We start from the raw sequence: 27,933 nt of genomic DNA, 5'->3' as shown, positions 1-27,933 counted from the left end.
AAGAGCCCACGGGATCCAGTGCAATTTGGCACATTGGATCCAAAATTGGCTTAGTGGCAGGAGGCAGAGGGTGATGGTCGAAGGTTGTTTTTGTGACTGGAAGCCTGTGTCCAGTGGTGTACCACAGGGATCGGTGCTGGGTCCTTTGCTGTTTGTAGTGTACATTAATGATTTAGATATGAATGCAGGAGGTGTGATCAGTAAGTTCACAGATGACACGAAAATTGGTGGAGTGGTAAATAACGAGGAGTAAAGCCTCAGGCTACAGGACGATATAGACGGGTTGGTTAGATGGGCAGAACAGTGGCAAATGGAATTTAACCCTGAATAGTGTGAGGTGATTCATTTTGGGAGGACTAACAAGGCAAGGGAATACACAATGAATGGTAGGACCCTAGGAAGGACAGAGGATCAGAGGGACCTTGGTGTGCATGTACATAGATCTCTAAAGGCAGCAGGACAGGTAGATAAGGTGGTTAAAAAGGCAAATGGGATACTTGCCTTCATTAGCCGAGGCATAGAATATAAGAGCAGGGAGGTTATGATGGAGCTGTACATAACGCTAGTTAGGCCACAGCTGGAATACTGGTTCTGGTCGCCACACTATAGGAAGGATGCGATTGCATTGGAGAGGGCGCAGGAGAGTCACCAGATGTTACCTGAGCTGGAGCGCTTCAGCTATGAAGAGAGACTGGACAGGCTGGGGTTGTTTTCCTTGGAGCAGAGAAGGCCGAGGGGGGACCTGATTGAGGTGTACAAAATTATGAGGGGCATAGATAGGGTAGATAGAAAGGAACTTTTCCCCTTAGTAGAGGGGTCAATAACCAGGGGGCATAGTTTCAAGGTAAGGGCAGGAGGTTTAGATGGGATTTGAGGAAAAACATTTTCACCCAGAGGGTGGTTGGAATCTGGAACTCTGCCTGAAAGGGTGGTAGAGGCAGGAACCCTCACAACATTCAAGAAGCATTTAGCTGAGCACTTGAAACGCCATAGCATACAAGGCTATGGACCAAGTGCTGTAAAATGGGATTAGAATAGACAGGGCTTGATGGCTGGCGCAGACACGATGGGCCGAAGGGCCTCTTTCTGTGCTGTATAACTATGACAGCAAATCCTTCCCCGACATTCTCCCTTGACCTCTCTCATCAGACAATGTGATACAGCACTCATCAGGAAATTGCCATTTGCGATCCATACTGGCAGATTTGCTGGCACTGGAGCCACCATTGGGGCTTAGAGCCATTTTCATTCCGAATCCTTATTGTTGTCGCTGCCTGAATATTTAAAATCCAAACATAAAGCAGCTCTACCACAACAGGTCTTTCTGGCTCAGAAGGGAGGGCACTGATGCACACGAGTAAAACCTTTTCAGCCATATCCAAGATTGCGCTTAAGCTTGGCTATATATTTTTTGAAAGCTTTACAGCAGCTTCACTTGATTGACAGCGAAGTATTTCCCAATCTGGTCATTTGCATTTTTTTGTATATGGATGCCAATAAACTATAGGGGAAAACAGCACATAAGCCAGTGTATTTTAATGGTTTCATATGCTTCTTGGATTCTTCAGCTCAAATTGCTCTCACGACCACCAAGGACAGACCTATAACCATAATTGCTTCAACCTATTATATATATATATAGCTCAAAACGTACACTGCATACGGAGCCCAATTTTGGATGAACACGATCTGTAATATATTATTCAAGTGGAAAACTACAAAAAATTTATGTGCCCACCATGACTATTTAATGAGGACATTATCACTAGCACTCGAGTGAAGTGGGTCTCAAGTATGGACCGTAGGTCAACAGGAAAGCCAGATAACCTGAGCCAGACAGGTCTGTAAACAGTACACCTTGGGCTGCAGACCAGGCCTGATGTCCAGGATGCAATCGTACACTGTTGGATTGGCTTAAAAGGGTGAATGATAATAGCTATGTTAACTTGGGACTGTTTCTAAAGGAAGTAGAAAATTAAGTCCCCAAAACACAGACTTAAGCAGGTCTGGAAAGGTTGCCAATCCTCATCTGCAGGATGTCTTCAACATAAAAACTGTTTACTCCAGATATTTTCCAGTTTGGATTCTTCTGGATTACAAAGTTTGGAAATTTTTCAAATTGAAAATTGGCCAGACTGTGGACACCACAAGGGGGAGTCGCAACAAGCGGAGTTAAGGGATTGCTACAGGAGTTGCCGGGCCCACGCAGAACAGCAAATGTGGCAAGAGATAACATTCTAGAAATGAGAGAGATGCAGAGAAATCCACTAACTCAGAAAAAGTACCTCTGCTTGCAGCAGAACTCTCAGGCACATACAGAGGAGGGACTCAGCAGACAACTTTTCCTGCTGCTTATGGAAAATATGTCAGTAGGAGCATGCATTGACAAAAATCAACTTGGTTCTGTCCTGTTCATGGGTATATCAGTTATTCAACTCAGATCGGCCTCTAACAGAGTTCGTACTTTGACTGATGCCAAATGCCAATAATGGAAAATTGATGATGACAGCTCTGATGCCAAAACTTGCATTTGTAACGTGCTGGTGCTTCAACCATTTAATATTTGCTCCAGCATTAGATGAAGCAAAATGACTGTGGAGTCCCAAGACTGAGCATCGTGCCAGTAGAGATGCTGAAGGCTGCATAAGCCCCAGAGGATCTTGGTACCATCTCCCTAGACTTTTGCATAGGTGTGAAACATGGACTAACCAATCCTGAGAATTCTATCCTCTTGCTGACCTGGAGATGAAGGTAACTTTTTAAGAGAATCAGAACTATATTCACAGGACACTAAGGATGACATTCTTGTCTGGAGGTCTTCCTGAATCAAGCTTAGACAATTGCATTTCCTGGTAAATGTAATATATAAGTTTATATTTGTTAGGCTTATTAGCTAAATATTAGTAATTTATAAAATCTAGAATCAAATTACGTTATTATAAACTCAAGCAGACCAGCAGGCTTATAATAATAGAATTAGGTTTTGACTGCAATTTGTGATAGATATTAACATCTGACCTGTGTTGTACTGTCTGAAGGGGCCACCAGTAAAAGCCATCATGGAGTGTGGTCCCTCTTGATCTGTGTACAAGTGAAACCAATCAAATGTTAGTCAAGCAATCACTAAAGATTCTTTAAAATGTTCGAAAAGATATACATTCATTTCAGACTGCCTGGAAACTTTTTAAACTCAAATTGGTAGTAGGGTGACGTGGATTAACATATGCCTTAAACTTAACGAGTACAGCAACAACCATAACCATGCAATTGTTACTATATAACGGTACTCGCATACTGCAGGTATGTGTAACTAGTAACTGCGAGAGTAAAGCGGAGCTCTTTGTGCTAAATTATACTTATAGCTTCACACTGCTCTCTGGTTACAAGAATCCAAACGCGGGATAAATTAACATTAGTGAAAAGCCAACAGATCAGTTCGCTTTTCAATAATATTAAAAAGTTCAAACTCTTAGTTCAAAATGTTGCTGATATAAGAAATTGCCTGGAAACTTTTCACTTTCACTTCATAATAGTTGCAGTTAAAAATGCAGCCACTGTGCAACCTTGATGATCTCACAACTGAATTCAGTTAGTAATTTCACTCCACAGCTGTTCTGCATACAATGGCCCGGATTTTTCATCGAGGGTAATGGTGAGGTTAACAGCGCTCACCGTTATGGGGCAAATTCCCGAGTACGCACATGCACAATTAAACGTGGAAATCGCGGTTCAAGTTAACCTGCTCCTCTACAAGCTGTGCTTCAACAGTACCTTGCCAATAGACTTGGCATTGAAATCAATGCAAGGGCGTGAAGCTAAGAACATAAGAAATAGAAGCAGGAGTAGGCTATACGGCCCCTCGAGCCTGCTCCGCCATTCAATAATATCACTTTCCCGCCCAATCTCCATATCCCTTGATTCTCCTAGAGTTCAAAAATCTATCGATCTCAGCCTTGAATATACTCAAAGGCTCAGCATCCACAGTCCTTTGGGGCAGAGAATTTCAAAGGTTCACAACCCTGAGTGAAGAAATTCCTCCTCCTCCTCCTCCTCCTCTCAGTCTTAAATGGCCTACCCCTTTATCCTTAACCCTAACCCTTTATGCCCCCTAGTTCGAGACTCTCCAGCCAGGGGAAATAACCTCTCAGCATCTACCTTTCAGAATCTTGTATGTTTCATTCTTCTAAACCCCAGAGAGTATCGGCCCAATCTACACAATCTCTCCTCATAGGACAGCCCTCTCATCCCAGGAATCAATCCAGTGAACCTTCGTTGCACCATCTCCAAGGCAAGTATATACTTCCTTAGATAAGGAGACCAAAACTGTGCACTGTACTCCAGGTGTGGTCTCACCAAGGCCCTGTACAATTGTAGCAAGACTTCCTTACTCTCCAATCCCCTTGCAATAAAGGTCAACATGCCATTTGCCTTCCTTATTGCTTGCTGTACCTGCATGCTAGCTTTCTATGTTTCTTGCACGAGGACACCTAAATCTCTCTGAACACCAACATTTAAAAGTTTCTCACCATTTAAAAAATATTCTGTTTTTCTATTCTTCCTACCAAAGTGAATAACCTCACATTTCCTACATTATACTCCATCCATTTACCTACTAGTTACCCACTAAACATGCCAGAAAAAGTTAGGGCTGGTGCATTCAGGTGCAAGTGAATTTTTAACGGCGTGATAAATCATAATTACTGCCATACAACCTCTCTGGCACTAGAAATTTAATTTTACATGTACGGAATCTCATTCCTTCAGAATTTAATGTTAAACTTTTTTAAAAATTGAAATAAATTTTGTTTTTACTTTTTCTGTCTGTCTCTTATCTCTCTCTCTCTTAATCCCATCTTTCTTTCCCTCTCTTTATTTTGCTTTCTGTACACGATTTAAATCTAATTTATACTTCCTAGTTTAGACTCTGCGTGTCTCAGTGAGCATTCTGTAGAGGGTGCCGCACTGGATCAGATGACAGCAAGTCTCCGCTCAAAAGCCCGTAAAAACTCCCGTGGGCAAATGTCAGTGTAGTGAACGGTGAGCGCTGTTTCTTCACCGCGGACCGCAAAATCCAGGCCAATATTTCGCTGAAAATGCTTCACAATGACTCAAAATGCACAACATATTTGCTGATTACATAATTGGTAAAATTTTGTTCACATGCTAGAAAATGATTGGCTAGGTTACCATATATAATGCCACAATATTCAGACTACAATTTTAACAAATTGCTTATTGCACATAGGATATGCAACAAAGCTCAGTGATATACAAAATAAATTAGCCCAGAGTGAAATCAGGCTTAATCACAGAATCAAAAGCAAGTCATAATGCAAGGCCAAATCACTGGGCAGTTTACTTCAGTAAATTACTGAACTTCAATCGTATTTTATCCTGAAAACTACAATTAAAATTTAGAGAATTTTCACTTATTACAAGGGCAAAATATTAACATGGAGGAGCAAGGGGAAAACTGAGTAATGAATGTCGTTTTAGATCCAATCCAAGAATCAAGACTGATGAAATGAAAGTCTTCTCACCTATAACATTTAAGCAGTATTAACGAAGTTTCTAGTGCTTCTGGGTTCAATGCCATTAACACAAATTGACATGTTCACTTGTGATGCCTGGTTTATGTTGCAAGAGTTTATGGAAAAACTGTAACCAGATGGTTTGGAGTTTCAATATATTGACATACTATTTAGATTCAGATGAAGCTCTGAGACCATCTTCTCTGAAGTTATGCGGCCCATCATAACCACCAAAGTCAGAAATAGGCACGTCGGTTACGGTGTTAATACACATGTACTGTAATACACTATGTGCTGAACAGACCACATCTCACTGCTATTACAGAACCTAGGTTTAGCTACATGCTCTAGGAGGGGACTATTCAGAAGATCACCAGCAGATGAAGATAAATTTCAGCATCATCATGACGAAATCCAGAGATATGACCTTTACCATTATCTCTAGAATCAGAGAATAACATGCTCCATTGGGGCTCTTGGAAAACTCTGAATAAGGTCATTTAGGATGTACAGGTACACTATTCCCTTATCCGAAAGCCTTGGGACCAGCTGAGTTTCGGTTTTCGGATTTCAGAAGGTATTATTATAAGACTGGGAAATTTGTATTTAATATAAATTTTAAAAGTTCAGGCTACCTCTTGCGACTGTTCTGTGTCTCGTTCCGTGTCTCATTCCCCTTCCTGCTTCTCTGGAAAGCCGGATATCGGCTGACTCCTACTAAGCTGGCCCGCAAATCAGGTCGGGGAGAAAAGAATATCGGACGGGCTGCGGTTCAGGTCGGGGGGGGGGGGGGGGGAGGAGAAAAGAATATCGGACGGGCTGCGGTTCGGGTCGGGTGGGGGGGTGGAAGAAAAGAATATGGGTCGGGTCGGGTGGGGGGGGGGGGGGGGGGGGAAGAAAAGAATATCGGACGGGCCGCTGCAGCTATCGGACGAGCCGCTGTATTGTTGGGTTCACTCTCCCGGTACCTCCTTCACACTGCCCGGCTCGGCCTGCACTCTCCTACCCAGGAAGGAACTCTGTGACCCTCTGCCCTGCTCAGCGTAAGTCGTGCGCCACTCTGGTCATGTCGTGCGCACGACTTACGCTGAACGAAAAAACTTTCGGTTTTTAGAGGTTTTCGGAAGTTCGGATAAAGGATAGTCTACCTGTACTTGGCTGACAAGGATTTCAGGGTCACTACACTTCATTTCCTGTAAGGAGGAGGATCATATCTGAAATTCTGGTGGAGTTGGGCCAGTTTCACCGCAAAATTGTGCAGGAACAGCGGAAGTCAGATACCAAGTTAAAAAAAAGCTTTTATTTACAAAAGCATGGTTTCATACGGTTTTTCTCCCTAATATGCATTATAATATCTGCTAGTCCCGCAACCCTGACATTGCTCTCGCCCAGTGTATATTAAACTCATAACACTCCTTGCACTGTAGACCTGGCTTTGTTCCTTTCTGGTGTATGTTGTATTTAGGTCTTTGGTCTATCACAGATTCCCCTCCAGTTACCTCAAACTCCTGTCTGCCCTGCACCCCTGCTGGAGAAATCAGTTAAGATACAAGAAACATCTGCACTCACCTTGCAGGCGTATGAGGTAGGCCTCTGGCCTGCAGTGAGCCCAGTTGCTTACATGTCTTAACACTGAAAAGGAAAGTTCCTGTGCGTATTGGTTTTTAAACTTCTCTGCAACATCCTTGTTTTGGGTTTCTCCAATTATTTCCACTCCTTCCCACACTGCAATCTAATCTACCCTTCTTATACTCCAGTTAAACTAGAACTTCTTGACCTAATTCCATTCTTGCATGAAGGCTTCCAGTGCATTAAGTTCAAGGTGCTCATTTTCAAAACCCTCCATGCTCTCGCCCCATTTTATCCAAGCGATTTTGTCCAGTTGTAGGTCCCACCCTGCGCCTTCCACTACTGGGTTATTATTCAGCCCGACTTCATCTGATCATTATCAGCAGCCAATCACTATGCCCCTACTTTTGAGAAGTCGCTCCCAAAACCATGTCACCTTGCTGCCTCTCAGCTTCTTTCAAAAGTCTTTTGACTGTGCTCTCGTCCCTCACCCTTAATCTTTACCATCTGCAAATAGGGGCTGTGTCTCCTTTCTGTAAAGCACTCTTATTAAACATAAGGATCATTCTAAAAATGGAAGTTGTTGTTGCTGAACTGGCAGTCTCATCAAATTAATACAAAATTGGGTTCAAGAGCCTTGTGGTGACCTAAGGTTACTTGGTGGTGCACCTCCATGTCCTTGGAACTGAGCATACTCAGTAGTCTGATAATTGTCAACAAGGCTATGTATTGATCAGTGCACTGCACATCTAGAAAGCAGTTGCTTTGGTGATGGAAATCATCATAGTAACTCCATGCTGACCGTTGGACTTAAAAATCACTGGTGTATCAACCAGTAGCAAAGCCAGTGCTGACTCTGACCTATGGTCAGCCTGAGGTACTTGGTCTCGAAAGTGATCAAATCTCAAAAGATGAGGTCTCTACAGAGAAAGCCTCATCTGCAATTAGTTAGCCCTGATGTTCCTTCAGTTCAAATCTGTGGGGTTCAGTTTTGGGGAGAAACAGGGGGCCAGCTGGTAAGAATAACATCAACTTCAGTAACCCCTAACTTGTCACATGCAGCTGGTATTGACATCATGCTTTGGACCTATTGTGATCCTCAGAGTGCTGACACACCTGCTCCAATTAGGGTGATGCTGTAGTCTACCCAAGAACATTGTGGGTGTAACAAGGAGCAAAGTCCTCATCAGGATAAATCTAAGATTTTAGTACAAGGAATCATCAACATGTCTAAACAAGTGAAATTTGTGAAGAAGAACCCTGATTAAGACTCATATTCAAAATGATGAGTGGAAACTACAACCCAAAACGAATAAAGCAGGTGCTAAATATACTGAGGATGTCAGTTGACACCCATACCACGAACATGTCAGAAGAAGTGATCCTTTGAATTTATCCCATTGATGTGGAAATATTAAATCACATACAGAGGAAAATAAGTAGTTTCAGACATACAAATGTTCAGAAAATTGGGGGAAAAGTTTCTTGCGAGTCCACTGTTGAGGTTTGATCTTTTGCCTGCTGAGGTTTTCTTGCCAGCTAGCTGCTTGAATACAACTGTAATGCTCTGTTATACAGATTCAAAATTGCAAGTCTTTTAAGAAAGAAAGACTGACTTGCATTTATATAGCGCATTTCATGACCACCGGATGTCTCAAAGCACTTTACAGCCAATTAAGTACTTTTGAAGTGCAGTCACTGTTGTAATGTGGGAAACGCGGCAGCCAATTTGCGCACAGCAAGCTCCCACAAACAGCAATGTGATAATGACCAGATAATCTGCTTTTTGTTATGTTGATTGAGGGATAAATATTGGCCAGGACACTGGGGATAACTCCCCTGCTCTTCTTTGAAAGGGTGCCCAGGGATCTTTTATGTCCACCTGAGGGGGGAGAATGGGCCTCGGTTTAACGTCTCATCCGAAAGACGGCACCTCCGACAGTGCCGCACTCCCTCAGCACTGCACTGGAGTGTCAGCCTAGCTTTATGTGCTCAAGTCCCTGGAGTGGGACCTGTACTCACAACCTTCTGACTCACAGGCAAGGGTGCTACCAACTGAGCCACAGCTGACACTTGAGGTACGGAGTTTGTCCCTATATTTCTTCAGGTGGAAGGTCATTATGTTGCTATTTCTGTTGAGAAGCATCACTTTGTGAAATGCAATCAATTCTAGGAACTTAATGCGGTAAGTCATAACCAACACAGCAAACTGAAGATTAAGGAGGATTGTTAATTCCACAAAAATTAGCCATTCAACAATATCAGCCTGATGGCAAAGAGGCATTTCAGAGAAAGTCAATAGATTTCAGACTAAGAACAACGGCAAACTATTTTTAAAACAGTGGTGAGGTAAATGCTTCATCTAAAATAGCAAAACCCTGAGGGAAAATGAAAAGGACAAAGGCTCCAGTAAAATCCTTAAGTTGATGACCCAAGGGTATTGCTTTGAATTTGACAATAGCTGCAAGATCTTCTAAACAAGGTCTTCTAAACAACCTATTTGCATGCTTATTTCTATCACACAGTGGATGGTATATGCTCATTACTAATGCCAAAAGCAGGAGAAAATGAACTGAAACTGATGTCGATGGGAAGTCTATTGTATGATCTTGTGGGTCCCTGCTGGAAAAGCGATCGGCATTCCTCTGACTTTTCTTGTAAATCTTACTTCATCTGTGGTACACGGGAGTAAAACCAGGCGAATAAACACCGCTTTCCCAGAGTTCATTATACCTAAATTCACTATAATTGTTTTAAAATCATAGTATCATTTTTAAACTTCAATTTCTGAACAGTTCAAAAAGTATCTTACAATTTTAATTTGCTGACGATACAAAGATAAGTGGGAATGCAAGTTGTGAGGAGGACACAGTCTGCAAAGGGATATAGATAGGCTAAGTGAGTGGGCAAAAATTTGGCAAATGTGGAAAAATGTGAGCTTGGTAGGAAGAATAGAAAAGCAAAATACTATTTAAATGGAGAAACTCTACAGAATGTTGCGGTACAGAAGGATCTGGGGGTCCTCGTACACGAAACACAAAAAGTTGACATTCAGGTACAGCAAGTAATTAGGAAGGCAAATGGAATGTTGGCTTTTATTGCGAGGGGGATAGAGTATAAAAGTAGGGAAGTCTTGCTACAACTGTACGGTGCGCTGGTTCGACCGCACCTGGAGTACTGCGCACAGTTTTGGTCACCTTATTTAAGGAGGGATATACTTGCATTGGAGGCAGTTCAGAGAAGGTTCACGAGGTTGATTCCTGAGATGAAAGGATTGTCTTATGAGGAAAGGTTGAGCAGGTTGAGCCTATACTCATTGGAGTTTAGAAGAATGAGAGGGGATCTTATTGAAACATATAAGATTCTGAGGGGGTTTGACAGGGTAGATACAGAGGAGATGTTTCCTCTAGTGGGGGTATCTAGAATTAGGGGGCATAGTTTCAGGATAAGAGGTCACCCATTTAAGACGGAGATGAGGAGGAATTTCTTCTCTCAGAGGGTCGTGAATCTTTGGAATTCTCTATCCCAGAGAGCTGTGGAGGCGGAGTCAGTGAATATATTCAAGGTGGAGATAGACAGATATTTGAGCTACAGGGAAGTCAAGGGTTATGGGGAGCGAGCGGGAAAGTGGAGTTGAGGCCAAAATCGGATCAGCCATGATCTTATTGAATGGCAGGCTCGAGGGGCCGAATGGCCTACTCCTGCTCCTATTTCTTATGTTCTTATTTCCTTTTACCGTCATGAAACCAAGTTTATATGTACGCAGAATCTATTTTATAGTAACAGACAATATTTGGGTGGTGAGAGCTCATTTCCAGAAGCGTGGAAAGAAAATGATTTGTGGCTCACTTGACCAAATTCCTTTCACAACTATTATCTCAGTCTGATAAAAACAGTAGCAGCAATTGAAAACAATTTTCATTTCATTCTTCTTTGTAAGTGTGCAGATTTTAACTGTCACGATAATACTGGTCAAAGAGAAGGTAGCTGGCGCAACATATATAACAGCAATTAATAGGGGAAGGTTTTCTGCAGTTAATACAGAACTTGAAAAGTGCCATTATGTTTAAAAAGTCAAAACAAGAAACTGTTGAAAAGCAACAACCTTTACATTACAAGAGATAGAACAATACTTTTGGTTTAGGAAAATTCCTCGTGGCAGGCCATAAACAATATGACTAGAGAAAAAAGGAGTATGGTCTGCTGATATATGCCAGCTTAATTAATATCTTCAAGTTCTACCTCAAAAATCTCTTCAAAAGCTAAGTAACCATAGGATTTTTTCAATAGGAGACCTGCCCAAATGTATGTAGAATGCAATGAATGACAAACAAATTAACTTTCACATCTGGCTGTTTACCAAACAACTGTGATGAGTTAAGTGTCTTCTGGAGATCACAAATTATAGAATGAAGTAATAGAAAGTGACTAACCGGGGAGATGGGAAGATTCGCATGTTGGAATGTTAGTTCCTGTACTTCCAATGGGCATTGCCGCACTCAACGGAGGAATAGCTCCTGGTGGAATATAACCTGAAAGGACAGAATTTTTACATCATCAAAATTATTTTGTTAACATAATAATAAGCCAAAAATGGATCATATAATGATGAGCCCAAAATGTGTTCACTCTTTCTATAAATGTTAAGTTTCTTAAGCAAAGTATATTTTCACAAGTTTTTTTTAAAAAAAGGCACTTAGATGAAAAGTAGTTAATATGCTAAATGAAAGTTGTTCCCCCACACACCAACCAATAAGCAATTAGTTAGCTTGTCTAGGTAATAGAAAAACCTCACAACCGTTGTGTGGGAAAGTCTCAGTCCCCATTTATGAACGGAGGGAGATAAAATGAGAGAAACTGTGACAGGTTGGGTGATTGGGCAGAAGCATGGCAGATGCAGTATAATGTGGATAAATGTGAGGTTATCCACTTTGGTGTCAAAAACAGGAAGGCAGATTATCTGAACGGCAATAGATTGGGAGAAGGGGAAGTGCAACGAGACTTGGGTGTCCTTGTGCACCAGTCGCTGAAGGTAAGCATGCAGGTGGGTAAGAAGGCAAATGGTATGTTGGCCTTCATAGCGAGAGGATTCGAGTACAGGAACAAGGATGTCTTGCTGCAGTTGTACAGGGCCTTGGCGAGACCACACCTTGAGTATGGTGTGCAGTTTTGGTCGCCTTATCTGAGGAAGGACGTTCTTGCCATGGAGGGAGTGCAGCGAAGATTCACCAGACTGATACCTGGGATGGCAGGAATGACGTATGAGGAGAGATTGGGTCGACTGGGCTTATACTCGCTGGAGTTTAGAAGAATGAGAGGGGATCTCATTGAAACTTATAAAATTCTAACAGGACTAGACAGACTAGATGCAGGAAGGATGTTCCCGATGGTGGGGGAGTCCAGAACCAGGGGTCACAGTCTAAAGATAAGGGGTAAGCCATTTAGGACAGATATGAGGAGGAATTTCTTCACCCAGAGAGTGGTGAACCTGGGGAATTCTCTACCACAGAAGGCAGTTGAGGCCAATTCATTAAATATATTCAAGAAGGAGTTAGATATATTTCTTAAGGCTAAGGGGATCAAGGGATATGGGGAGAAGGCAGGGACAGGGTACTGAGTTTGGATGATCAGCCATGATCTCATTGAATGGCGGAGCAGGCTCAAGGGGCCGAATGGCCTACTCCTGCTCCTATCTTCTATGTTTCTATGACACAGGCTATGGGGAACGAGCAGGGGAGTAGGACTAATTGGATAGCTTTTTCAAAGAGCTGGCACAGGCACGATGGGCTGAATGGACTCCTATGCTGTAGCATTTTATGATTTTGGCAAGGTTTGTTAAATGGAAAGCTGTGAGGGCTTTTGCAGAGACAAAAGTTAGAAATGCTGATGGACAATTAGAAGCCATTTTGTTCAAGTTGAGTAAGACAATCCACAGATGTTAACTAGCATGGTGTGTTCTCTGCTTTGTATTATTATGCAAAGTTAATTTGTATGAATTGAATTAAGTGAGTCCAGTCATAATGGCTGTGCTGCATGTTCACCTTACTGTGAAATAAAGCAGCTAATGATTCGTATCTGGCCTTGTGTCACCAAGTAATTTCTCAATCCACCTTTGCGGAGATTGAAGCAGCGCACTTGTGAAAGACACAAATATTCGGTGCAGATCACAAGGGGGTATTATTGGAATACCTCTGGGTTACATTATCGGGCAACACAATATTGGGTAGATGTTTGGACCACATATAGGAATGGCTGAACCCAAAATGGTGTCCACGCAGATCCAAATTTTTAACAGTACATTGTCTTAATTTGCCATCGTTGGTGGTAAAATCACTAAATGCAATTCTGTCAACAAAGCTATGCAAAATAAAATACACATGGGAGTGGTACAATAGGTTACTACACTAGCTTTTCACTTCTGAATTCTGGACCCAAGTCAGAATGATGATATGAAAGTCTATCGACAGTAAGGATGGCTTGTGAAGCGAGTTTGGGTAGGGTCAACTCAGTTCATAGCAAGCAGTGACCCACTGCACACAATTAGAGCTAAGCATCAATCTTATTCGGAGAGGTTGCAAAATGTCCTGATGTGGGAAATAGGAAAATGTCACACTGATGGAAAAATAAGTTATCCGAGACTGTGTTGAGGCATACTGGTGGGACAGAGTAATAGGAATTTTACTCTGTATCTAATCACGTTTTACCTGATCTGAAAGTACTTGGTGCTGACAATGAATGCACAAAATAAGAAAGCCTTCCATTTCCCAGCATCAACATCCCTTATTTTGATAAGCACAATATACAACCAAAAAATAATTTGAAAGTTATCCTGACAGGGTCCCATTTAATAGAACTGTAGCTGAGCATCTTCTCCCACTTTACAGTCTAACCCATTTTCCAAGCATCTGTGGTAGAGTTAGAAGATGTGATATGCTCATTATTACCTCATTCTACTTGACCAAGAGACAGAACAAGAGGAAAGGACCACTGATTCATTAATTGTCTAAATATGGAATTAAATTAAAATTAAAAACCAGTGCCACATGAGGAATCAAGACACTTTTTAAAATCCATTCATGGGTCAATTATTTTGTAATAGTCTCCAAAAACATGGTTTAAAAACAGCAACCTTCGTAGCCACAAAGTATTCTGTCCACAAAAGTTTAAATATAAAATTAAGCCCATAGCATAGCTGGTTAAATCGATGTAAAGTGGTCCCCATTACACGGTGTCAAATTGCTCTGTTGGTAGCACTCATCGGAGTCAGAACGATGTGATTTCAAAATAACAGAAAATGCTGGAAAAACTCAGCAGGCCAGGCAACGTCCGCGGAGAGAGAAACAGAGTCAATGCTTCCAGCATCCGCAGTATTTTGCTATCGTATGTGATTTCAAGCCTTATTCCAGGACTCAAGTTTATAATCTAAGCTGCATTGTTGGAATTGTCGTCCTTCAGATGGTCAGGCCTCAGTTAGAGTACTCTGTCCAGTTTTGGTCTCCTCACATGGTGGGTGATAGAGGTTTTAGAAAGGGTGCAGAGTTGGTCCACCAGATTAATTCCCAGTTTCAAGCATCTTAGTTAACAAGATAGGCTAAAAGAGCTTGAGCTCTGCACTTTAGAGAAGCATAGACTTGAGGGTGATTTGATCAAGGTTTATAAGATCAGGAAGGAAATAGATTGTGTTCCGAGTTGACAGTTCGTTCCAATTAATAATCTAGGTTAGATGTCAGGAGGTGGTTCTTTCCCCCAGACAATAGTGGACCTGTGGAACAGGCTGTCGGCTCGTGCGGTGGACGCCTTTTCGCTGGATTCCTTCAAACAAGAGCTGGAACGGTTTCTGGCTGAGACGGAGATCACTTCGTACAAAAGGTAGGTATCCACATAACATTAATCAGGGCCAGAGTGATCGCAACAACTGTATTTATATCGCGTCTTGAACATAGTAAGGCACTTCACAGGAACATTATAAAACAAAATTTGACACCGAGCCACACAAGGAGATATTAGGGCAGATGACCAAAAGCTTGGTCAGAAATGTAGGTTTTAAGGAGCATCTTAAAGGAGAAACGAGAGGTAGAGACAGAGAGGTTTAGGGAGGGAATTCCAGAGCTTAGGGCCTTGGCAGCTGAAGGCACGGCCACCAATGGTGGAGCGGTTAAAATCGGGGATGCTCAAGAGGCCAGAGGAACACAGATATCTCGGAGGGTTGTGGGGCTGGAGGGGGTTACAGAGATAGGGAGGGGCAAGGCCATGGAGAGATTTTAAAACAAGGATGAGAATTTTTTAATCGAATTGCTTAACAGGGAGCCATTGTAGGTCAGCGGTCACAGTGATGATGGGCGAATGACACTTGATGCGAGTTGGGACACAGGCAGCAGAGTTTTGGATGACCTCAAATTTACGGAGGGTAGAACGTGGGAGGCCGGCCAGCAGTGCGTTGGAATAGTCAAGTCTAGAGGTAACGAAGGCATGGATGAGGGTTTCAGCAGCAGATGAGCTGAGGCAAGGGCGGAGTTGAGCAATGCTCCTCGACTAGTTTCGATCACCTTAGGGGTTCGAAGAGGAATTTCCAAATTCCCTCCTAGGAGATCACATGGTTTTGGGTGAGGTGGGGAGTGTATATATTGCGATGCACAAGGAATCACAACTGTGTGAGACAGGCTGGAAGGACCAGACGGTCTTTTCCTGTCCGCCATTGTTAGTATGAGACATTAAGCCAAGGCTTCAGCTACTTATTCAAGTGGAGATTAAAGATTCCATGGTACCATTTAAACAATAGGCAGCTCTCCCAGGTTCCTGCTAACACATCTCCTGTAACATATTAAGTAATCATTCATTTCACTGTTTCTGTGACTTTCACTAAAAGGAGACACACTACAGGAAACTTTCGTTTTACCGGAGGTTAAATGTCCGGAAAGCTCTATCTACCGGCAAAATTCAGGAGCCGTTTCCTATAAGTTTTTTTTACTTCTCGTTGCTTTTTTTTTTTCCCCAGTCAGGCTCTGCAAGGTCTAGCTGAAGCTGTTGCTTAGCTACAGAGACGCTTTTAAGCTGCGGCCGACTGTTTTGAAGCTGTTGCTAAGCAACAGGGTTTGTTGATTCACACGGAGCTCAAAAGCTCCGTATGTTTTAACATTAGCGCTGGTTTCTACGGCAGTTTTGATGGTACGGCACCAGCTCGGTCCCGTCAGTGCCGGATACCAGCAAGTTTCCTGTATAAGGAGGTCGAGGCCCAGGAAGGAGGACGGGGCCTGGGGAGAGGACGAGGCCCAGGAAGGAGGAGGGGGCCCAGGGGCGTGGACGGGGCCCAGGGGCGTGGACGGGGCCCAGGGGCGTGGACGGGGCCCAGGGGCGTGGACGGGGCCCAGGGGCGAGGACGGGGCCCAGGGGCGAGGACGGGGCCCAGGGGCGAGGACGGGGCCCAGGAGCTCCATGGGGTCGGCTTCGCCATAAATAATGAGCTAGTTGTACGTCTCAGAGACTCTCCTTGTGGAATAACCGAACACCTCATGACGCTACAGCTCACCCTAGCCCGGGACCAGTGTGCTACGGTCATCAGTGCGTATGCCCCAACACGGGAAGCCACAGACAAGACCAAAAGAGGAATTCTACTCTAGCCTCGAACACAAAGGCCTTCGACACCGTCAACCACGAGGGATTATGGAGTGTCCTCCTCAAATGTTTGTCACCATCCTCCGCCTGCTTCACGACGGCATGCAAGCTGTGTTCCTGACCAACGGATTCACCACAGACCTAATTCACGTACTGACTGGGGTCAAGCAAGGCTGTTTCATCGCACCAACGCTCTTCTTGATCTTCCTGGCTGCAATGCTCCATCTCACCCTCAGTAAGCTCCCCGCTGGAGTGGAGCTAATCTACAGAACAAACGGGAAACTGTTCAACCTCTGTCACCTCCAGTCCAGATCCAAGGTCGTCCCATCCTCTGTCATCGAATTACAGTATGCAGATGACGCTTGCGTCTGCGCACACTCTGAGGCCGAACTCCAAACCATCGTCAACACCTTCACCGAAGCGTACGAGAGCATGGGTCTTACACTAAACATCCGTAAGACAAAGGTCCTCTACCAACCTGCCCCCGCCACACAGTACTGCTCCCCGATTGTCAAAATCCATGACGAGGCCTTGGACAACGTGGACTACTTTCCATACCTTGGGAACCTACTGTCAACAAGGGCAGACGTCGATGACAAAGTCCAACACTGCCTTCAGTGTGCCAGTGCAGCCTTCGGTCGCCTGAGGAAGAGAGTGTTTGAAGACCAGGACCTCAAAACCAACATCAAGCTCATGGTCTACAGAGCAGTAATGATACCCGCCCTCCTGTATGCTTCAGAGACATGGACCATGTACAGCAGGCACCTCAAAGCACTGGAGAGGTACCACCAACGCTGCCTCCGCAAGATCCTGCAAATCCACTGGCAGGATAGGCGCACCAACGTCAAGTGTTCTCGCTCAGGCCAACATCCCCAGCATCGAAGCTTTGACCACGCTCGATCAGCTCCGATGGACGGGCCACATCATCCGCATGCCCGATATGAGACTCCCAAAACAAGCACTGTACTCGGAGCTCCGACACGGCAAGAGAGCCCCAGGTGGGCAGAGGAAACGCTTCAAGGACACCCTCAAAGCCTCCTTGAAAAAGTGCAACATCCCCACCGACACCTGGGAATCCCTGGCCCAAGACCGCACAATGTAGAGGAGAAGCATCCATGAAGGCGCTGAACACCTCGAGTCTCTTTGCCGGGAGCAAGCGGAAGCCAAGCTCAAACAGCGGAAGGAGCGCACGTCAACCCAAGCACCCCATCCACCCGCCCCTTCAACCACCGTCTGCCCCACCTGTGACAGAGACTGTAGTCCCGCATTGGACTCATCAGTCACCTGAGAACTCATTTTTAGTGTGGAAGCAAGTCATCCTCGGTTCCGAGGGACTGCCTAAGAAATCCTTTAAGAGTTTCTGTGAGATCCTGCTGTGCACAAAAACAGTCACTGCATTTCAGAGAAATCCACTGAATGTAAATTGCTTCAGGACATTTGAGATGCAATAAGGTCCTATATAGATGAAAACTTTTCATTCTTATTTTCTGAATGTAAAATTTGTTTCTAACTGAGCAATATGGACCATGAAAACTCTGGGTTCAATCGCTAGTCTGTGCTAAATTACCTGACCGTAGAAAAACAGCTGTTCTAAATAATATTAGCTACCATGTATTTTACTACATATTTAATTAAAATCTTTAGAAAAAACATGATAGGTATGGTAGCAAAATACTGCGGATGCTGGAAATCCGAAATAACAACAGAAAACGCTGGGAAAACTCAGCCGGCCAGGGCAACATCCGTGGAGAGAGAAAGAGAGTCAACGTTTCAGGTCGAAAGTCATGATAAGTATGGCAATGTAGCGGTAGTGGTACTGGACTAGCAACCCAAAAGTTGTTCGTTCAAATCCCACCATGGCAAGTTGCAAAACTGAATTTAATGTATCTGGCAATTTGTGGGTTGTTACCAGAAAAAAAATGACCATGTAAACTACAAGATTGTGATAAAAACCCAACTGGTTCAATAAATGCCACCCATACCCAGTCTGGCTTACATATGTGAAATGGCCTGGAAACACTTCAATAGAAAGTACAGTCACTGCATTTTCTCTTCTTCAAAAAGGCAGCCCCAAACCTCTTTGCAGGCAAACAAGGGTTGGGCAATAAATGCAGCCCTGGCAGTATTGCCCACATCCCAAGAACAACTTTAAAAAATGAAAGCAAATATATGGATTAGTGCACCCTATAATCATACTAGATGTATGACACGATCTCCAAATCCCAAAAAGAGATAAAGTTAAACATGAAGGTCAAATGATGGCTTTCTTCAGATGTTCTATACTGTGAATCAATTCACAGAAATTCTCAGTTGAAATGTTTTTCATTTCTTATATAGCAGATGTGTTGCTAAATCAAATTGTCCTTTGAAATCATTCTTATTGTAAAACTGTGGGAAAATTAGATAGTTTACTTTTTATATCAGCATTGTTGTCGTTTGGACATTGTTTATCATCCACATATCTCAGTTCAGGCTCATTGCTCACTGGGGGAACTCAGTACAACAGTATCCCTCCAGGACACTTAACATTTTCTGGCATCATATCATTTTCTCCTACTCCGATAATGTCTAAAAGGCCCAACCACACAACAATCTTCAGTTCTTCTGGACTCACACCGCTTATGCTTAACACAGGGAGGGAAAAATGTCAATTAAATAATATCTAAATGCTTCAAATCAGAATTAGAAACAGTGAAATAGAGTGGAGACATGGTATACTGAGGATCAATTACATTTAAATAACAAAAGGAAAATTTGGTTTATATTTCAGAAATGCTATATTTTGAATCTACAGAATACAGGTTATTAATCCCTTATCCGAAACCCCTGGGGCCAGATGTGTTTCGGAACTCGGAATTTTTCAGATTTCATAACGGTAGGGGTATCTGCAGCTCTTTTTGACATTTTCACAGTGAAATTAAACTCAAAATCACAAAACAACATCAGAGAGCAGCAGACGCACGTGTGACTGGTAGCAGCGCTGAGACACAACGGACGCCTCACACCTGCGTGGGTCAAGCATCGGCCGCGTCGGGTCATGTTTGGCGCCACTCGGGTCATGTCGTGCACACGAGTGACACTCCACGAAAAAACTTTCGGTTTTCAGAGCTTTTCGAATTTCGGAATTGCAGATAAGGGATTGTGGACCTGTACCAACATATCATTCATTGCAGTTTGGAAATTTGAAAAATTTGTAAGATGCTTTTAAAAATAAAAAATGGTGAACACTATAATCGCTCATCCTAATAAAGCTTGTTTATATATAAATAAAAATGTCATGTGAGTAGAAACAGGATGGCACCTTAAGAGCAAAGGCATATGATTCGAAAGTAAGATGCTCAACACATTAGTTGTAAATATTTTTCTCTAAACGTCCAACCTTGAGGTAGTCAACTTGAAATCTTTTCCCGAGTTATAAATGCTAACACATTCTGGCACAAATAAAGAATCCTGTGAAGTAACATACCAGGAGGTGGCTGGACTGGATTGAAACCAGGACGCATAAATGGAGGAGGCGGTGGGGGCGGCGGTGGAGGTGGCACTCCAGGATTGAAAGTAGGTGGTGGAATTGTTGAAAAGTTTGGTGGATGGAGTCTACTAACAGCTGGAATTGGCTGAACTCCAGGGATCTGCAATGACAAATTTTACAGTAATAATTTATTTCTAAAATATTTTGAGCTCACAAAAACATATTGAAGGCAGAGATATGCATTAAAAGACAATTGTCCGTTTCTTCCTCTTTTTCTGCAAATCCTCAAAAAAAATCCAATCTTTTCCACATGAAGTCTATTACTGACTAAATTGAAAATGGCATAATTCAAGTGCTGCATTTCAAATAAAACTTAAAATAAAAATAGCAAGAGCTACAAGTCACTAATAATCATTCACATTAAACTAAATTGGTTTAATTCCAATTTTTGGAGATACATGTATTTACTGAGCCAGTATCAATCACATTGGTACAAATAACGAGGAACAATACTTTGTTGAGACGGATTTGAATTTTAGACAGCTGGGCAAAAAGTTAGCAAATGCAGTGCAATCTGGTTAAGTATAAAATAATGGCCCGTATTTTCCGATGCCTACGGGTGTGTATGGGCTGTGTACACACCCATAGGGACATCGGAAATGCCGGTTTCAGGCATGCGAAGCGCACACGCTGAAAACCGGTATTTCCGATCTGTCAAGAATCCTCTCGACAGATCCTGCGCCTGCCCTGGAGAAGGGCCTCTGCGGGGGGAGGAGTTCAGTTTTCTGCAGAACCTCCGCCCGCTGAAATCACTTAAAAATCTTACGCCTGGTAAATGCAGGCATAAGGCCTGCTTTTACCAGCATCAGAGTTTTAAAAAAGTTAAAAAAAATATATATATATGTTTTCCACTCATTTATAATACTTTAAAAAAGTGTTTATTTTTAGCCCCGTAAAAAAACTTTATTTTTTTCAATTTTATTTTTGTTTAAAATATTTAATTTAATGTAAATTAAACTCATTTTAAAAACGTGATAAAAAAAAATTATTTAATGTTTTGATGTCTTTTTTCAGTGATCCCCATTCATATATTTGACAGGTCTATCTGTCAAAAGTATGAAGGGGGATTCCCTTCTCCCATTGGCTGGCCTGTCCCACATGCGCCCCTGGGATACGTGGGCCCTGTGCATTTCATCGTGCAGAGGCCCAGGATCAGAAGTGTCCGGACCTCGGGAGTCCTCAGGTAAGGCCGTAGATTTTTCTGATCGGAGGCATCTGCACGCAGGAAGCCTCCAATTGGAAATTACGGGCCATTGGTATGGAACAAGGATCAAATGCCAAAATACATTTTAAATGTTAGTCATGCAGTGTGCTCTTCGTAAAATAAATCGGATAAATTGATGAATCATCAGCCCACTGCTGATACTAGGCAAAGATAAAATGTACAATAACAAAAAGCATTTAGAGAGCTCCTTTAATGTAGAGAACATTCCAAGGCACTTTGCATGGAGGGTGGGAGAGAGGAGTTAGGAGATGGGGTGGAAAGCATATTTGAAAGGATGGGTTTAGAGAAGATTATTTAAAAAGTGGAGAGCATCATTGAGAGGCAGAGAGTTCCAGTGCTGATGCAACTGATGATGTTGCCAACAATAATAGGACAAAGGGAGGGTGAGGTGCACAAAAGGCAGGCTTTGTTGCTGTATAAGGTGTTGGAACTCCCCCACTGAAAACGTTTTTGCAGGGTTGCCCATGGGGTATTCTTGATTTTCCCAGGGCATCCAGTAGAGAATCAGTGACTTAAGATGGCAATTTCAACACACAAATGTACTGAGCCACCATCTCACCCAGCTGACCAATGCTTCACTGAAAGGATATGCATGGTTTGAAGTGATGTGCAGGAACAACCTGTGTGTGTCGCGAGCACTGTGGCAAGTTGCATTATTCTTCAGGGAAAGCCTGCAATAAATCAGGGACGCTCTACACAGATGAAATTAACTTAAAGAGATATATAAACACACAAGAGGGGACTTATTCCAAACCCCTATTTCTTGATGCATTGCAGCTATGGTAACGGGATCAGAATTCCACCATTCATTTTGCTCGTGGAAAGATTGTTCATTTATCTAAAAAAAATCATTTAATCTATTTGGAAAATATCAATCATTCATTCTTACCGGTGTAGGGATGGGCAGGGAAGTTTGTGGCATTTCTTCTGGTTGTGGCACTGCTGTGCCACCATTTTCAGCCGAATCAACGACAGTTGCTGGTGCCTTTGTGATAGTCTTCCATTCTAATACAAACACATGTAAGAATCAAACCTGACATTCATTCTACAAGTGACTGAACACTGAAAGCATAATCTTTTGTCATTAAGTTTGTTTTCATGGATTTAAAACTCCACTGGTTCAACTTTCGAGTGCTTTTTTAGATTAGGACTGGTTAAAAGATTGCCGTGAAAATAACCATGAGGCTAACAACATTCATTATTTACGCGCAGATTGGACAGCAACTTCCGGCGAGCGCATATGTGCAATTAAACCCAAAAATCGCTGGCCACGATGCGCTGCCCCTCCGTAAGTTGCGCAAAAACGGCATCGCACCGTCTGGCTCTCCATTCAAATGTATCGAACGGCATGAAGTTCCTGTATTCACGACATATATACAGACTGAACTCGCCATAAAAAGTTACATCATTCCACTCTTAAGTACTCTTTTAACAGCATAGTAAGTCTTAAATACTGCCAAACAACTGCCCTGGCACTGAAAATTAACTTTTACAAGTGTGGAGTCTCATTCCTTCAGCTTTTAATTATTGTTGGGGGTTAAATAAAGTTTTTAAAACACTTTTTCTTTGTCTCTTTTCCCTTGCTTTCGCTTAATCCAATCTTTCTTTCCCTCTCTTTATTTCGCTTACTGTGCCCGAGTTGAGATTCAATTCACGGTTCTAACTTACACTTCCTGGTTCAGAGTCTGTGCTATTCATTAACAATTAAAGAGATACACCGTTGCTTGCCCTGTTCACACAGGTCCCAGATGCCCAGTAGAGGGCGTTTGAATATCCCGCTGACAGCAATTTGCCGTGCAAAACCCCGTCATAAGTGTAAGTCCAGCGAAAGGTGGGTGTTGTTTGCTCACCACGCGGCAAAATCTGACCCATTGGAGGCAACTGTCACCGTCACCACTTGGGCGGTAAACTGGCAGACCGGATTGATTGAAATCAATGGAAATGAAAATCGGGTAATCAGGCAGGTTCTAGAACAGGCTCCAGTTTACCCGAAGGTGAAATTTACCCCCATTAATTCATTGCTTACCGAAACAATGGAAATGAGAAATAATTTTTTTGTCAGAGCCCTTATCTGCAGCATCGTTAGTAAAATACTCAGAAGCCGAGATGTTTTTCTCAGGACCTCAACATTCTGACAGTTATTATGCAACACAGGACAAAAAAAAAAATCACCCAAATATATTCCAGACAGCTTCATTTTTGAAGAAACTGACTGAATAGACAAGAATACAATAGTGGTGGTGGTACTTACCCGGACAAAGTGTTTCATTGTCCAGCATTCCTCCCTCACACAAACGCTCCAGTTCTTCAGGTTTAACTTTATCCCATGGAATATAAGATACCCCAAGCTCCACATCCCAAAACTGTTTGTATTCTGCTTTCATTCCCTTGTTTAAGGCCCAGGCAATCTGAAAAAGTAAAGAACTTTATTTGGTACACATCATCTTATAAATTACTCAAAAACTCAGGATCCTTTATTTGTCCCATTATGAAAAGTTATGGGGCCTCTTCCCCCCCTTTTTTTTATTACAAAATATCCTCTACTAGTGTTACTAATATTTCTTCTGCAAAGAACATTGAGAAATAATTTCAGAAACAGCCAATCATATAACTGAAGTCAGGATAGCATTAGATTTCTGTGTAATTCCTCAAAAAGGATATACTTCGTCGCAGAAGCCCCAGAAGTCTATCATTCAATAAACAAAAGTGTACTTAAAAGTATCATTTCTGCAAAAAACGGAATGTATCTCTATCCTAATTCTACTGCGCTGTAAATTAACAATGAACATTCTACATACATGTTATACACAACGTGATAACCGTCTTCTTAAACCCCTCTCATAGAGTCATAGAGTCATAGAGTAATACAGCACGGATAGAGGCCCTTCGGCCCATCGTGTCCATGCCGGCCATCAAGCCCTGTCTAATCTAATCCCATATTCCAGCATTTGGCCCGTAGCCTTGTATGCTATGGCATTTCAAATGCTCATCCAAATGCTTCTTAAATGTTGTGAGGGTTTCTGCCTCCACAACCCTTTCAGGCAGTGAGTTCCAGACTCCAACCACCCTCTGGGTGAAAAAGTTCTTTCTCAAATCCCCTCTAAACCTCCCGCCCTTTACCTTGAATCTATGCCCCCTAGTTATTGACCCCTCTACTAAGGGGAAAAGCTCCTCAGCATCCATCCTATCTATGCCCCTCACAATTTTGTACACCTCAATCATGTCCCCCCTCAGCCTCCTCTGCTCCAAGGAAAACAAACCCAATCTGCCCAGTCTCTCTTCATAGCTGAAGCGCTCCAGCCCTGGTAACATCCTGGTGAACCTCCTCTGCACCCTCTCTAACGCGATCACATCTTTCCTGTAGTGTGGCGACCAGAACTGCACACAGTATTCCAGCTGTGGCCTAACCAGTGTTTTATACAGCTCCATCATAACCTCCTTGCTCTTATATTCTATGCCTCGGCTAATGAAGGCAAGTATCCCGTCTCCTCCACCCTCACACCTCCAACAAGTGTGAGGAGCTCATGGACTTCTTGGTCTCTAAAATTGAGACCATCCGTTCAGCTGCCTCTGTCACTTCCCTTCCTCCCCTTAACCCACTGGGCCAAACTTCCAAGGTTCCCCCCTGCCCTAGCCCTGAACTCACATCTTTCTCCAGTTTCTCTCCAATCTCCCCTCAAGACCTCTCCAAGCTCATCTTGTCCATGAGACCCACCTCCTGCTCCCTCGACCCTATTCCCACCAAACTGCTGACCACCCTACTTCCTTTTCTGGCTCCCATGTTAGCTGACATTGTTAACGGTCCTCTCTCCTCGGGTAGTGTCTCCCTCAAATCTGCTGTCATCACCCCTCTCCTCAAAAACTAACCCTTGACCCCTCCGTCCTTGCAAACTACCGCCCCATCTCCAACCTCCCTTTCCTCTCCAAAGTCATTGAACGCGTTGTCGCCTCCCAAATCCATGCCCATCTTTCCCACAACTCATGTTTGAATCCCTCCACTCAAGTTTCCGGCCCTGCCACAGTACCGAGATGGCTCCCAAAGTCACAAATGATATCCCTTTTGACTGTGACAAAAGTAAACCTCCTCATCCTTCTTAACTTGTCTGCAACCTTTGACACGGTTGACCACTCCATCCTTCTCCCAACGCCTCTCCACCGTCGTCCAGCTGGGTGGGACTGCACTCACCTGGTTCCATCTTATCTATCTAATCGTAACCAGAGAATCACCTGCAATGGCTTCTCTTCCCGCTCCCGCATCGTTACGTCTGGGGTCCCCCAAGGATCATCCTTGGCCCCCTCCAATTTCTCATCTACATGCTGCCCCTTGGCAACATCATCCGAAAACACAGCTTCAGTTTCCACATGTACGCTGACAACACCCAGCTCTACCTCACCACCACTTCTCTCGACCCCTCCGCGGTCTCTAAATTGTCAGACTGCTTGTCGCTAAAATTGAGACTATCTGTTCAGCTGCCTCTGTCATTTCAGTTCTGGATGAGCAGAAATTTTCTCCAATTAAATATTGAGAAGACCGAAGCCACTGTTTTCAGTCCCCGCCACAAACTCCGTTCCCTAGCCACTGACTCCATCCCTCTCCCTAACATCTGTCTGAGGCTGAACCACACCGTTTGCAACCTTGGTGTTATATTTGACCCTGAAATGAGCTTCCGACCACATATCCGTGGCATAACTAAGACTGCCTATTTCCACCTCCGTAACATCGCCCGTCTCCACCCCTGCCTCGGCTCACCCGCTGCTGGAACCCTCATCCATGCCTGTGTTACCTCTAGACTTGACTATTCCAACACACTCCTGGCTGGCCTCCCACATTCCACCCTACGTAAACTTGAGGTCATCCAAAACTCGGCTGCCCGTCTCCTAACTCGCATCAAGTCCCGTTCGCCCATCTCCCCTCTGCTCGCTGACCTACACTGGCTCCCGGTTAAGCAACGCCTCAATTTCAAAATTCTCATCCTCGTTTTCAAATCCCTCCATGGCCTCGCCCCTCCCTATCTCTGTAATCTCCTTCAGTCCCACAACCCTCCACCCCAGCCCCGAGATATCAGCGCTCCTCCAATTCTGCCCTCTTGAGCATCCCCGATTATAATCGCTCAACCATTGGTGGCCGTGCCTTCTGTTGCCTAGGCCCCAAGCTCTGGAATTCCCTGCCTAAACCTCTCCGCCTCTCTTTCCTCCTTTAAGACGCTGCTTAAAATCTACCTCTTTGACCAATCTTTTGGTCACCTGCCCTAATTTCTCCTTATGTGGCTTGGTGTCAAATTTTACTATGTTAAAGGCGCTATATAAATACAGGAAATTGTTGTTGTAACATAAAAGCGAGTCATCAACAAGTTTAATCACTGGAAAACCAATAATAGTTATGGTGGGTACAGAAGAGAAATTTAATTTAGTAAAATGTTTGCTTTAGCATCCCATACAGTGCATACCTTTATAGGCTTTTGATTGACTTTGAACGTCCCTCTGCTAAGTTTCTGTAAAGCTCGGTATGCATCTTGCCTATGAACCATCACAATGTAAGCACAACCTCTTGGAGGAATCATCTGTGATAGAACACAAAATAGATCAAAAGAGCTAACAGAATCCCGAATAAAGGTAACAACATGAAAGAATATACAATCAAATTTAATATACACATTGTGAGGAAAGGTCATCGATCTGAAACGTTAACTCTGTTCTCTTTCTACAGATGCTGCCTGACCTGCCGAGTACCTTCTAGCATTTTCTCTTTTTATAACAAATCATTACCAAGTTCCAATTTGTTCTCAACAGTAAATACTGCTACTTTGAATCCTGTAAGGAACACTTTTCATGCACTTGGGTCATCACATGTTGATAAGCAATTAAAGCGACTAGCAATAAAATACCAAAGTTTTATCTCCACACTGACTTGCTATATATAACAGGAGCTTTTTTATCAGAAGGAATAACTGAACTAATATTGTCTGTAGCAGTACTTTGCATGTTGTATCATATTTTGATATTCATTTTATTTTAAAATGTTGAATATGCATTATACATGGAATAAAAATGTTAGCTATTTATAAATGATACAAAATATGAAAGCAAACATGAGAAACTAGATTTCAAAGGGACTGGATAGTGTAGCAAGTTCATAGAATTATACAGCACAGAGAGAGGCCATTTGTCCCAGCATGCCTCTTTGAAAGCTATCCAATTAGTCCACTTCCTTCTTCTCTATAGCCCTGCAAATTCTCCCCCTTCAAATATTTATCCAATTCCCTTTTGAAAGTTATTAATGAATCTGATTCCACCACCAGGCAGTGCATTTCAGTAATAACAACTCGCAGTGTAAAAAATTCTCATCTCGCCTCCGGTTCTTTAGACCTTGAATCTGTGTCCTTTGGTTACCGACCCTTCCGCCCCGGAAACAGTTTCTCCACATTTACTCCATCAAAACCCCTTACGATTTTGAACACCTCTATTAA

The 27,933-nt window shown here is 43.1% G+C and overlaps 2 protein-coding genes across 2 annotated transcripts in view; one reads left to right on the top strand and one right to left on the bottom strand.

Moving 5' to 3' along the window:
* Positions 1-27,933, bottom strand: part of scaf4a (SR-related CTD-associated factor 4a) — a 114,082-nt gene that overhangs the window by 12,780 nt on the left and 73,369 nt on the right. The window contains exons 14-19 of the mRNA XM_086006188.1: positions 26,914-27,027; positions 23,718-23,874; positions 22,356-22,471; positions 20,179-20,341; positions 11,534-11,632; positions 3,019-3,081 (exon numbers count right to left, since the gene is read on the bottom strand). Coding sequence (XP_085862314.1) covers positions 3,019-3,081; positions 11,534-11,632; positions 20,179-20,341; positions 22,356-22,471; positions 23,718-23,874; positions 26,914-27,027 — 712 coding nt within the window. The remainder of the gene's footprint in view (positions 1-3,018; positions 3,082-11,533; positions 11,633-20,178; positions 20,342-22,355; positions 22,472-23,717; positions 23,875-26,913; positions 27,028-27,933) is intronic.
* The window catches only part of LOC147107301 (superoxide dismutase [Cu-Zn]-like), a 148,094-nt gene that overhangs the window by 109,458 nt on the left and 10,703 nt on the right, over positions 1-27,933 (top strand). The window lies entirely within an intron of this gene.

This window comes from Somniosus microcephalus, chromosome 14 (assembly GCF_052327205.1).
Source record: "Somniosus microcephalus isolate GS21.2 chromosome 14, FLI_Smic_1.0, whole genome shotgun sequence".
Classification (NCBI taxonomy): domain Eukaryota; kingdom Metazoa; phylum Chordata; class Chondrichthyes; order Squaliformes; family Somniosidae; genus Somniosus; species Somniosus microcephalus.
This window is presented reverse-complemented; position numbering and strand designations above follow the sequence as displayed.